This window comes from Calonectris borealis, chromosome W (genome assembly GCF_964195595.1).
Source record: "Calonectris borealis chromosome W, bCalBor7.hap1.2, whole genome shotgun sequence".
Taxonomy (NCBI): domain Eukaryota; kingdom Metazoa; phylum Chordata; class Aves; order Procellariiformes; family Procellariidae; genus Calonectris; species Calonectris borealis.
The window spans coordinates 5,884,924-5,898,298 of NC_134351.1; the positions used below are offsets into that span (position 1 = coordinate 5,884,924).

The 13,375-nt window shown below is 42.8% G+C and overlaps 1 protein-coding gene across 2 annotated transcripts in view; it reads right to left on the minus strand.

Annotated features, from left to right (window-relative positions):
* The window catches only part of LOC142075058 (SET-binding protein-like), a 259,616-nt gene that overhangs the window by 195,872 nt on the left and 50,369 nt on the right, over window positions 1-13,375 (minus strand). For both annotated transcript variants that reach the window (XM_075136058.1, XM_075136059.1), the window contains exon 3: window positions 12,832-12,915. In XM_075136058.1, coding sequence (XP_074992159.1) covers window positions 12,832-12,915 — 84 coding nt within the window. The remainder of the gene's footprint in view (window positions 1-12,831; window positions 12,916-13,375) is intronic.

Consider the following 13,375-nt stretch of genomic DNA (forward strand, 5'->3'; position numbering starts at 1 on the left):
TAAAAGCCACCTGCGAGGAAAAAAATCTTATAAAGGTAAAAGGTGGGAGAAGAGGCTCAAGCTGGTTGCAGATGGCAACCTTGTGTTGGCGGTGAGTAACCAGGCAATTAAGTCAGTGACTTAACAGGCTTTTTCCATACTTTAATTGTGAAGCAGGGGTGTCTGTGGCTCAGAGCAAGCAAACCACAAAGCAGACTAAGCACCAGGCACGGGGAACCTGAATTTGTGCAGAAAACGGCGCAGGGAGAAGGGCTCCATGGTGAGGAACATATGCAGGCTACTGTTTGCAAATGGAAATCAAATAGGTTGCCATTACCAATAATGAAGTGTGAGGTTGGCGTGGTTTCTGTCTCTCAGATTTCAGCACGGTTTATTTTTATAGAGGCAGCTTCCTCGTGCAAAGTGTTGGCAAACAGGCTGCTGGCAGGGAGGCGGGGAGGGGGGAGCGGGGAGGACGGGGCTTCTTGGGGAGGGCACAGGAGCCTTTCCCACCTGCTGGGATGGAGCAGTGAAAGGCGGAGATGGAGCTCCAGGAGAGAAAAGTGAAATTTCATAGAGACAAATGGCTGAGCTATTAATCTTTTTGACGAGAGGAGTAAGGGAAGATGCAGGAACGGAGGGAGGGGAAAGTAAAATGGTGCTGAGCAGGTATCAGGATGAGGGTTAAAGATGGCAAGCTGAAAGATAGAGCCATGCAAATGAAATAACAGGCTCTCTGCCATGTGGAGTCATAGGAACGAGCAACTACAGACACCCCACCTAAATACATTCCCCCGTCCCCAAATTCTTAGAGCATGTCCAGCTTTGCCTCCACTTACCCTACCCAGCAAACAGCTGAGGATACAAAAGCTACACTGTCCCGCCTGCCTTAAAAGAAATCAACTTAAACATTACAACACCTCCACCCCAGCGTTACGCTCTGATGCCAGGATCAACACGTAGACAGGCTGCCCGCCCCGCTCCCACCGCTGCTCCCTGGCAGCTCAACATCTCGGAGCCGAAGCATCCTGCAGGCTTCCCTCCCTCCCGGCTCTGCGCGGACACGTGTGCTCCCAACCAAATGACCTCATCTGGACCGGATTGAGCCTTCCAAGTCAAAATAAATACAGCATATTGGAACTGGCAGCGATTTTCAAAGGTTTAAGTTGGGTCCCTCTCAATTTTCACTCAGCACTTTATACATTTTGTCTGCTACAAAATGGGAGCATTTTATATTCCCAGCTCCGATACATATTTTATGAACCTTCAAAAAAGCTGCCTCCTATGCAGTTAATATTTTGGTTCCAAAGTTAACTGGTTAAAACACATATTAATAGATTGGGCACGGAAAAAAAAAAAGAAGAAAGAAAAAAAAAAGGCAGGTGAGAAATGCTGGGGGAAGAAAAATAGCAGCAATGTTTGGAATGGCTCTGCAGCCAAGACAGCAAACCTGGTCTTTTTAATGGGACCACCCAAGTGAGCAAGACCTTAAGCTCTTACTCACGTGTGCTATGTTCACTGCAGTGTAATTCAAAGTCCAGAGGGGAGTTAGAAAAAGTAATAGTGGGGTTTAATAAGGGCTTAGCAGATGAGAGAAAATACTGGGTTCCCACCAAAGTTCATTCCCAAACTTGCCAGCAGAATATCATGTGATCTCAAGTCCAGTTCAATAAACACGGGAGCAGGGAGACGGTGCTGCTGGAACAAGCTGTCACTGCCTGGACTTGCCAGAAGTCAACCATTGTTCATCAGCTTCTCCTGAATATACTGTTGTGGGATTTTTCTGGACGTGAGTAACACCACCTCCTCTAAACACATTCCTGACTTCTAAACCAAAAAACCCGAACAAACCCAAAAATCTCTTCTGAAGGCCGCTTAACAGAATAGTATTTGAGCAAGGGGTATTTTCTCCAAAAAGCAACCTATACAGGAAGCCTTCCTTATTTTAAAGTCATTAGTTAATTCAACACCAATCCTTTATGTGTTATGAATAGTTCAGTTGGGTTGGCTGAGTCAGGTCTAAGGTTCATTTCCAGGTCATAATTAAAAATATTGCCGGTGAGGAAACTGTATTTATGATGCTGTAAGTGCCAAGATAAGACAAACCAAGAAGTAATAAAGGAAAGAGAAGTTTAGAAAGCCACTTAAAATAGAAGTGGACGGAGATACAACAGATCACCCAACGACGGCAAAGCTGGGTTCTTAGATTACTGCCCCTATTGCTTTCTCCAGTCTAGCTGAAACAGTCCCAACAGCAAAAGTCTATTGTTAGATTTAGCGATGGTATCTCCAAGGACAGAGCAATAGTCATGTGCAGGATTGGCTGTATCAGTATCCTTTCTCTCCGGGATTACACTGTTTGTATCCTAGCCTCTAGGAAAGAGGATGATTGATGTATAACAGCAGAGGAGGGAGGAGGGGGACAAACAGGAGGGGGAGAAGACAGCAAAACTGATGCCCAACATGAAACGTTTAAGCCCTAAACTTCTGTGGGGATATGATCCTACCCTGCAGCGTTGTTATTTTTTTGCCACAGAATTAAAAAGAAGGACTTTTCCTGGTGTCACTGCAGGCCACAGAGGATAAATCCAAATGACAGGGCTTAAGTTATGAATATGGGGAATTAGAGATGAGAAGTAAAGCAGCTTATAATGACTCTCCCATTTGCTCTTTGGAATACAAGCTTCAGTATTGATTTTGAAATGCCCTATCTTCATCCTAGCAGCTTCTCGAAAATGAAGCTTGAGAGTTTCTTCACCTTGCAACCTCTTCAGCGTGATTTGATAATGATAAAAAGAGAATATAAAAGCTTTTGCAGGCTGTTATTCATCAGAAATCATTCCCTTGTTTTCTAAGTACAACCACTGACCTCTAGGGAGGATGTTGAGAGAGATCTTTCAATTGACTTGCTTATGAAGATAGCCGTGGTTCAACCCAGAGCCTCCGTTCCCGACACAGTCGGTGGAGGGAGGTATGGATGCCTCAACCACACGTCAGTCAGTCAGTCATCTAAAGTCAAACCACAAGAGTGCCCTGCAAAGAGCCTACAACAGCTCCAACCTTGCAGCACTGGGGAACACAGAGTTCATGGAAAGTGGCTAGCATCTCCTTGTCATCCTGTTTACATGGATACTCAGGCAGCCTCAGGACACTTACCCAAGTCTTGGCCCATAACACCTATAGATAACGCAAGTATCCATATTCAAATGGAAACTTTTGCACCACCTCATCATGACACGTGTTCCCATGCCTACGTGACAAGTTAAAAGACCAAGCAGCCCAGGGCATATTGAGAAGGACATAGGGTTGGGAAAGTTAATTTTATCATCTTTTCTGACCCCAGCTTCGGGGTAAGGTAATCACATTTCCCACATAGTTGCAAAACATTTTGAGCTCTTTTTAAAGGGCTTGATATCAACTACCAAAATAGTCATGATGGGCATCTTTGGTAGGACAAAACACAGGGCCTCATCCCTCATAGCTTTTCCCTATTTGCTCAGACTCAATGTTGTGCAGGTAGAGTCTAACCTGTTCCAACAATGGAGTGAAATAACTACTCTGTCAAATAACTCACATCCTTGAGGAAATAAGACTAAGAAGGAGAACTAAGGTGAAATAACTTGGCTAAGTTTGTAGAACAGATCAGTGTTGGAGGATGAGAGCTGATTTCCCAGCTGCCTACACCAATACTCAGCTGCTAGACTGATCCTGCTGCCCTCCAAAAACGAACTCCATTACCTGAGGAAGGACAGTGAGGTTTCCTGTGGCTTTTCATTTTCCTCTCTATGTTTTTTCCTGACAAAAGAAAAGCTATTAATATTCGATCATTCCTGCATGTAAGATGCAGTTGCTAAAATGATTTTGCACTTAACAGCCTCCAGTTGTAGACTAAATTGATGACACTTAAAATGTGCCCATGAGCCATAGCAGAATGATCCCATTACAGCAGTGCCTTAGTAATGTTGTGTTAGTTAAGGTTATGTTGTCTGGTTTTGAGGGTTTATAACCCAGCTGTGAATATATTCTTCAGGCTGGAACCAGTTGCAGAGAAGGTTTAGTCCTGCAGCGAATCATCTGGCTTTTTCTTTTATTTTTTTCCAACTTTAGATGAGATTTTTGTCTGGTTCTTTTTAAGATAAGACATAAAAAAAGAATAAAACATCCCTCTGTCGGGATGCTAGTAGGAGCCATGCTATATTTCAAGCCGGTGTTAACCTACCTCAGGCAAGGCCTACACCACGCTAACATCCAAGCACTCCCCAGTCTTTAACATGAAGGATATCCGTGCTGCTTTCACTGCTTTATAATAAAGCTGAGGTCTTGCGGGAATTAAATCACACGTCTGGTTGTGTAGGAAACCTGTGGCAAACTGAGGGACTGAACCAGCATCTCTGAAGGGTGCCCTGACTCCGTAGACACTGAACCACTTCTTCTTCCACCTGTTATAAGGACTTTCAAACTATAGCTTGAATGAGTTCTCCCCTGCACAAGGGATTTTTTTCTTCTGCAAAGACTATTTTGGTTACAGCTTTATTTGTCAGAGCTTTCTGAGTGCTTTCCAGGAGGTAATGTTTTAAAAACTGATTTTGACCTATATAAGGAAACTTTAAACCCAAGGTACACATGTATCTTAGGCTGCTACTGACTCTCACCAAACCAGACTCGTATGCACAAACAAGAAACTCACGAAGTGGGATATAACAAAGAGAAAAAGGATATAAGGAACAAAAGACTGTTTAGATGGAGCAATGCAAAAATGTTCCTATCAGCATAGTCAACCCAACAGCAGAACAGGCTCCCACGAGAAAATCAGGAAAAGTCATCGCCTGAGCTGCTGGAAAATTTAACTGAATACTTTTTCCATGAATAACCAATGTTATGATTGAATGTTTGCTGAATGCAGAACAACCATATTGGGTACCATTCCAGACAGATGACCTGCTGAGATCTGGGACCTGAATTTCATCTTGTCTTGACATTGACTTTGGTACAATGTGAGTAAAAGAAGGGTGCAAACTGCCACCGTTCTGCTTGGGTAGCATTTTACACCCATGCCGAGATAGGCGTGAAGTGCTCCACAAAGTTGCAAGCACAACACTCCAACCAACGAGCGGGTCCTTCTCTCCATCTGCCACCCTCCACAAAGCTTTTGCACTTTCCTTGCACCTCACAGCTCTCAGCAGCTCTGAGCAGGCCGTTCAGTTTGCATGAACCTCAGAGTAGATGGGATCTGGATTCACATGACATTTGTCATCTAAAAGGTGGTTGACTGATACTGACCCTGCCATGGTGTCTTCACACGTTGGCATCTGCTAAGGGGCAATGGGAACAAGACAGAGTGGGAAAGGCAGCAAATGCAACCATCGCGATGGGGAAAGATGGTCCTTACTATATCATAATCAAATGGACAACTCCAAATCTTCACCTATGCCTTTTCCTCATTCATCTGCATGTTGTCCCTGCCTTGGTTGAGTCTCCTCGCAGCAGGTAAGCTGCTAACGTGGAGGACATGGGATCATTTGGAGCGGCTCAGCAGTGCAGCTTCTCTCTTCCGACTCTTTCCCTCTTTGCCCGTGTAGAGAGATCAGTGAAAACAACAAAATAGTTATTAATGCTCCCTGGGATTGCAGAGCCTGAAACGACATGAGACAGCATTTTCTTCGGCTGCTTTAGTTCTCTTTTACCACGCTGCTGTGTGTTTGCCTTTGAGGAGTATAAATGACCCTTTCAAATTCGGGATTTGAGGCTGGCGATGACAATTGATAACACTAATTTTTTCATGTGTGAAGCACTTTTCATTCAGAGGGCTCTCAAATTGCTTTTCAAAGCCGTACAGCTTCCCTTCATCTACCACCGAAATGAACCTACCTCCAAGGTGGAACAAAGGACCCATCAATGCAAGGTGGCAGTACACAGAAATTTAGGGCAGGAAGTGAAGAATAAGGTGTCCCACTGAAGGTGCAGGGTCAAGTCAAGTTGGCAGAATACATATCGTGAATGAGAGCATGGACAAAACATCATCGCCAGGACTCGCATGCTCCAACTCGGGAGGGAAAGTGCCATGGGATCATCACTCACTAGAAAAGGTCAGAGCCCTAAGTTTTACATCTCGAACACGGGCAGGGCACCGTGTTAAAGTACGTAATCAGAACTGCCTTAAAAGAAAAAAAAAAACAATTTGCTGATTGCCATTTCTGAAGCCTTTCCTGCAAAAAAGGTCACTATGAGTTTTTAAGTCCCCCTCTTCAAGTAGAAAGGAAAGGCTCTATTGAACTTCAGTCTACACTGTGCTACACTTTACAGGAAGCCCAACCCATTTTGAAATGAATATGAACTGTAAGAGGAGACCACAAGGTGGGAAACTCTTGAAGTAAGTACAAGACTATTCATAAAATGAGTGAGAAAAGGAAATAGGTGATTATAAAAGGTCATCAGAAATGTCAGCTTACCAATGGTATTGTATGAATGGAGGTGTAACCCACTGCAACACAAACCTATTACAGCTGAACTTGCAAAGGACACCCATAACCTCAATCTCTTTTGTTCAGAGGCTTACATTTAGGAAGTTTCTTTCATGACATCATCGCTCCAAAACTTACATAAACCCAAAGAATGGGGACTTATCCACCCAACTTCCATTTCACAACTGCTTCAATTCCACACAACAGGTGAATGAACTTTCCCAGCCACCAAGAACATAGATGCTTAACACTCGATTCAGCAATTACCAAAGCACAAATGCTGTATGAATTTGGGAGGTCCAGAGAAAAGGCAGTTGGTGAGTCTCATTCAAATACCTCTCGTCCCCAGTCAGATCCCAATGAGAGGAAGAGATTTCCAGCTTTTAAAAAAGTTTTCTGAGATTAAATTTTCTACAGCATTTTGGTTCACCAGGTGGAACGGTTTCCCCCTACAGCATCACCAGCAGCAAGAAAATTGTGGTGGGTGAATGGAAAAGCAAAGGTGGTCCATGTTGCTGAAACCAACACTCATATCATGGGGGGGAAACCAATCTGATCTGGCAGCAGGAACAAGATGCAGAAGTATTACATGAGTGAGTATTTTGGAAAGTAAAAGATTAATTGGTGGGATGAGCGTAATGACAGAGCTACAAGGTTTGCTTTTAATACGTACCACCGCCAAAAGGGACGTGTTTATCAGTGGTGCTATGTGTAACAGTTCCCTGAGATCTCAAAGGACTGAATGATCTAGGACAGTTTCCTATAGTCCCATGTTCCTTGTATGATCACCTAACCTGCTTTATTCAATGAACAAGATATTTTTAAGGGTGCTTTACTGCCCAGACTTCTAACATCCTCTCTCTTTGTGTTTTACTTCTTTTTTTAGCTTTTTATAACCCGTGCAGAATCCAATGATTTTTCAAGCAGAGATTCAAACTCTGCCATAAACTCTGAGCAGGAGATGGTAGACAGCATACCTTCACTCCCCCAATTCTCTCCTCCTGCTTTCTTCCACCCATGTATTTCCAATTTAGCCAGTGCTTTCATTTATTTTTATTACTCTTATTTCTTCTAGTGGAGAGAAACATTAACCATGGGGGTGTGATCCAGACTTGCTCAGATGGAGTGCGGGAGCCTTTGCACTCCCTCATTTCGTGCTTCAGTGCATTTCTTGCTGACAAGTGGAAGAATGCAAGCGAGAGCCAGCAAAGCTAAGGCAGATTCTCCAAAACCTGGTCTCAACCCTCTGCTACACCATCAACAGATATTGCAGCCCTGGCTGCCAAAGGAACTTAGCCCTGACACAGTTCAGGCCAGGCCAGTTAGCTATTTAAAGAGGTGGGTTTATTTATATACTTTTTACCCTCCTTCCCTCCCCTCCAAACTCCCCCTCTGTTTTTTAAGACGGGAAATTACCAGTAGCCCTGAGCACGTAAAATTTGACAGCGGTTTACCAGATAATTTGTATTGGGCCCTTTGTCTTTGCTGGTACTTTTATTCTTCAATAAATTCCTTCAACCATTAAACAATGTTACTCCCACAACAACTTTGGCAGAGATCAAAAGAGTGTGGCAGGTTTGCTCCAAGTTTCTACTGCTTCCAGGTATCGAAGAGCTACATGGAGACAAAAGATGTTTTTCTTTCCTTTGCTCTGTTCTAAAGGGTTTTATCCTGGATTTCCATACAGTCAATGAAAATATTTGAAAAAGTAATTAAGGTGGATTTTGGGGGATGGGGGGCGTGGGGAGATTGGTTTCAATCCAGTGCTTAAGTCATTGTGCTTTTGCTGAAATAATGATGACATCCATTGATAGCACTGCCTCACCTCCTTAAAAAGAACCTGTAGTGCTAGGAAAACCAGAATAATTATGAATTAAAGCACTGTCTACTCTCAGCAGATCTCTGGTGACACAAGTGAAAAGGAATATATTTTGAGATATACATATATGTGTGTGTATATATATATACAGGCCTGCAATCCCCAGTCCAGTGACCTGGAGAGGGAAGCTGGATACCTCGCAACTTTCTGCACGAGGTGAACAGTGCTGCACGCCTCACCTCAACAGTGCAGTGTTTCTTCAAGGAATCCAGAAATCCTCAAAAAGGTGGTTGTTTTGGGGTCTACTTGGGACAACTGGAGTCCCAGAGAGCTAAGCCCAACTGCAGTCTCATCAGCTGTTGAAACCTGCTACAGCCACTAAATTAGACCTTAAAATATTACCCTTGCAAAGACTGTATGTGCATTAGGTTATACTGGGATCTACCTAAAAAAAAAAAAATCAAGCAGACAAATAAAAAAGCATCAGAGAGGTTATTATCCCCAACACTGAGTTCAACTTTTGGAAAGAGGCAAACTCTCGGGAGGCTTCAGGGGAAAGGAGGACACTCAGATGAGGCCGCAGAAGCCCACAGGGGAAGCTGCCTATTTCATTTCTGGAACGTGGACCATGTGCGTTTATTTTTAATTTTGAACCAAGTTCCTCTGCCTCCTGCCAGAAGTCCTGAGCCCTGTGCCGGTGCAACAGGAGCAGTGGCCCAGCCGTCCCCTAATAGCTATTACTTCTTAATAAAGAGCAGCGCTTAGGCAAGGGATGAGGTTACCGTCGGAGGGGTCATGATTAATAATGATTAATCTGATCCTTGCCAACATGAACTGGATCCACCATTCACTAAATAATTACTCTGCAGCATGGATACCGTTTCCAGAGGAGGCATACATTTGTCATATTAAAACCAAAAACAAACACACGGAAGGACAGGAAGATCTGACTTCTCAGTAACACTTGAGCTCACACGAGCCACCAGAAAAGTTAAGCAAAGAGAAAAAAGAAAAAAAAAATCAAAGGGTAAGAGCAGTTAAACATTGATGAGCCACCTACCTTTTGGGAGAAGCGGCGGAAAACAAATAAAACTAAACCCTGAGAAGGCAGAGCTGCGTGTGCTGAGAATATGGAGCGCTCTGCTACTTCTGGTTCTCAACCTTATGCATACCTCTGATATGCACATTATTTGTCCACCCACAGAATTTTTCCCCATTTTTAAATGACATTTTGCTTTCCTCAGAAAGTACACAAATGAAATCACTCCCCAGGAACCATCTTTCCTACTTTATGTTAATATACGACTTAGCACAAGGAAATCCTAGTCCAGGATTGCCATTCTTATGCAACGACGCACCTCAAATAATAAGCAACAGTATAATAATTTATGGGGAGGCATAAATTTCTGGGAAACTAGTAACCACTCTGAAGAGCATATATGAACCTTACAATTACAGTAGGATGTTTGTGGTGCAGAAACTTGGTTCTGGGCCTTGGAGCAAGGATGAATTTCACTCCCACAAAGCACACAAACAACTGGCAGTGGTGCCAATGGCAGCCAAGGACACGGGGGTTTTGCTGCCAAGAGGTGGCCCTATTTTGGGACTCCTCTCAGTCATCCTGCTTCACCGACCCAAAGCTTCATCAAGACCATTCATGGAGGATGGGACTTTAGTTCTTCAGTATGCTCAGCTGTATTTCCTTTGAGGTTTTCAAAGCTTTTGTGGGATTTATATTGCACTGCTTAGCCTTCCACCTCATTTTGTAGGGTTTGATTTGGACTGGGAGGCCACACAACAGAGACCACCAGTCCCTCTCCTGCTCTGGTCCAAATCCAACACGAAAGCTGGGCTCCTTGTGACTGTTGTGAAATCCCAGGCCCATGTGAGCCTATTTGGACTTCTGCCCTTGACAGTGACGGGGTTAGGATTTACACACCGGTGACTCGCACCATGGAAAATACCATGCAGATAGGTGCCTTTGGATGCCAGACGCAGGGAAGCAGATCTCAGGTCAAGGAGGTTAAGGTGCCTTCTCTTCTAGAGGCATACTGGAGAAATACCAGTAAATTAAATCCTCAGCAATGGGTAATAACTTGGTTCAGCTGGGGATTTTCACCGGCGGGGCAGCGTGTCTAGGACTTTTTGCAAATTGACTTGAAAGAATGAAAAAAATTAAAATCTTTGCAATGCATCACCTTTCAGAAAAATTCAGCCAAAACGTAGCTGGTTAGTCCCAAACGTTTAAATATTTAATGGTATAAAACCCACATACCTATTTATGTGTACTTTCATGAAAATGAAAACTACGTTGCATTTTCACACAGCTTTACAGAGGCTTTACAGGAAAACACAAAGGAAGAGCGAAAAAAGAGAAAGAAAAAGACCCAAACAACAATGATGAAGGTAAATCTTTAAAATCTGAGACAGGACGCAGGAGGAGGGGGTAAAGCTCGGCAAACAAAACTAAATCCAGTGCAGTGTTTCTCCCCTTCACAAAGTGAAACAAGCTGTTCCTAAAATAATGCTTCCTTGGTTTTCTGGCAATTAGTGTCCTGAAGGATTAGCCTACAATCGTCGGCAAGTGTTTGCCTTTCCCAGCCGATGTCACCATAGAAGTCTGTGTTTATCTACAAGGCCCAGGGGATAATTTATAAGCTGAGCTGGGGTTCTGCATTCACAGGCAAATGTTCCACGCTGCCACCCACCCTCCTGTACTAGTTTCCTCCCCATCCACCTCCTGTCCCCTGACAGGACCCTGCCAGGGGCACAACGAATGAGCTTTACAGCCTCTGGAGCAAGCATTTGCCCTATAGTTTATGTTGATACAGCAAAAAAGAATTACCGAAATGGTCAACACATCACTAGACATCAAAAATTAGATTTCAGAAAGCAACTGAACACAAAGAATAATTTATCATTGTCCCAGAACACTTAAAAGAGAATGTGTGTGGGGTTTTTTTCCCTCTGAAAACTATTGCCCATTCTACAATTAAAGTATTGCCATCGATGAGTTTTAGGTCCAACACTCAGGGTTTGTTAGAGATGGTGTTTTGTAAAACCTCTCTGCAATCAAGACATTCCTATTTCATTTTTAATCTCTACTACAAGCGGTCTGACCCTGCTCTAGTCCTGTTGTAAATCAACAGTGATTCAACCAGAGTACATCAAAATACAAAAGACTAAAATTGGTAGAAGTGTTTCATTTCTAAATTAATTTTCTCCTCATGTGTTAGAACGTCAACATGAGAAAATTAAGCTTGTATTTGAGAGAATGGGAAGCTATTCTTTAAAGAAAAGTAATATGAATCCTTGTCTCGATGGTGAACTGATAGCATAGCTAGTGACGATGAATTTGTTATTTTGAAAACGCTAATTAAAGAAAAAGAAACAACATCAATGAAAGGCTCAATCCTACAAAGCATTTATAAGTGTGACCACTGTTCCTCACAACAGAACCTACCACAAGATAGATAGTCAAATCTTCTCAGAAGTCAGATCTTCTCAGACATTAACAAAACAAGACTCGTTATTAATTACAGTTGATGAACATGCATGTTGAAAACGAAAAACGTTTTTCCTCCTGAGAATTCATCTCTTTTCCCATCAATAAATTATTGGAAGTTTCTGGAGCTTTGTGCACATTGAATCTGCTTCAGGTCTATACCTGGTCACAGGTTGTTCACAAGGTACATTAGAGAGCAAAGTTATTTGATATTTGAGATCAACTGCTTCACTCTAACCACATTTAACACTGGATGACCCAATATTTATAAAACATTTCTGCTCAAATTAAATTTTGTTCCATCTTTGAAATGAACGATCTCTGGATTCAAACTTCTCTTTAGCTACAAAGCCGAAAGGCCATAATAACTGAAAATTTTGACAGGGACAAACTCGGCTGGTCTGAATAAGTGCAAAATGGTAGGAGGTAGGAAAAGACCACCAGCTGGCTGTTGTTCTGAGCACAGTCCACCTCGCTTGCAATTACTGAACCCTACAAGTGGTCCCACTGACGTCAGTTTGACCAATTTTAGAATAAGGGGCCATTCATTCAAAGTAATGAATATTGAAACCTGGCCATTGGTTTGTGAACAAGTTTTTACATGTCTATCATGAGGAACCTCAATAAAGAATGTTCTTGTGATGGTGTCACTTCAGAACAAAAGCATGCAACGAATGGCATATTTCTCTGTAACTATCGCCCATCCGGGCAGCTACAGTATGAGACCAAAGGTTGCCTGCATTTAGCCAGCAAGGAAGTGCAATATTCTTTAAGAAAGGCATTGCCTGGAGTGGATTTTTATAAAGGAACAGAATTCATGAATAAATAAACCAGATGGGAATAAGTCAGGCTAGGGCATTAACAGCTCCTAGTGCAATGAATCCCTGATCTTGCTTGAAGGTTTTTCTACAAATAACAAATACAAAAACATTAATGTTGTACCATTGTCAGCCACGCCAAAGACAGTGTTTGTGTCCAGGAACCCCGATATGCAACAGCACAGTTCAAATCAATCAAATGTTAACACATTCTTTTATTTCCACCAGTTAAGGTACATATTGACTGACCTGATCTGAGTCTTTCACTTGAGCATTTTTCCCTTTTCTGCAACCACAACTCATGAGCAGTTTTGCATCTCCAATGACTTTTCCCTACAAGAGAAAGGCAAGAAAAACATCAGCACAATCTGAACCACCGAAGATCAAGAGATTTGTGTTTATGACCAGAAACAGGGAAATAAAGGGCATTAGGGAAGCCTGTGGACTCATTCTGCATTGCTGGGAGATACCCTTTCACAGAGGCGTAGCTCCAAAGCTGCCAGGAAGACTTCCCCAAAGGCCAAACATCACAGCATCAGGGATGTCACATAGATAGGGGCAGAAAGAAAGTAAGGTGTGTAAAAAAACACAGTGGGAATTCAGGCAAGCCAAGCTGAAAAGGAACAGGTTACTTTAACCCAATGTTTTCATATACATACATGAACAGGGACAAGTCTACCACATTCAGGGAGTACAATTACCAAACTGGAGTGACTTGAGGTAAGGCTTATACACCAGCATTTCTGTTCACCATTACCAAGTTAGTGCTTACTTGCTTCTAGTGTAGATAGAT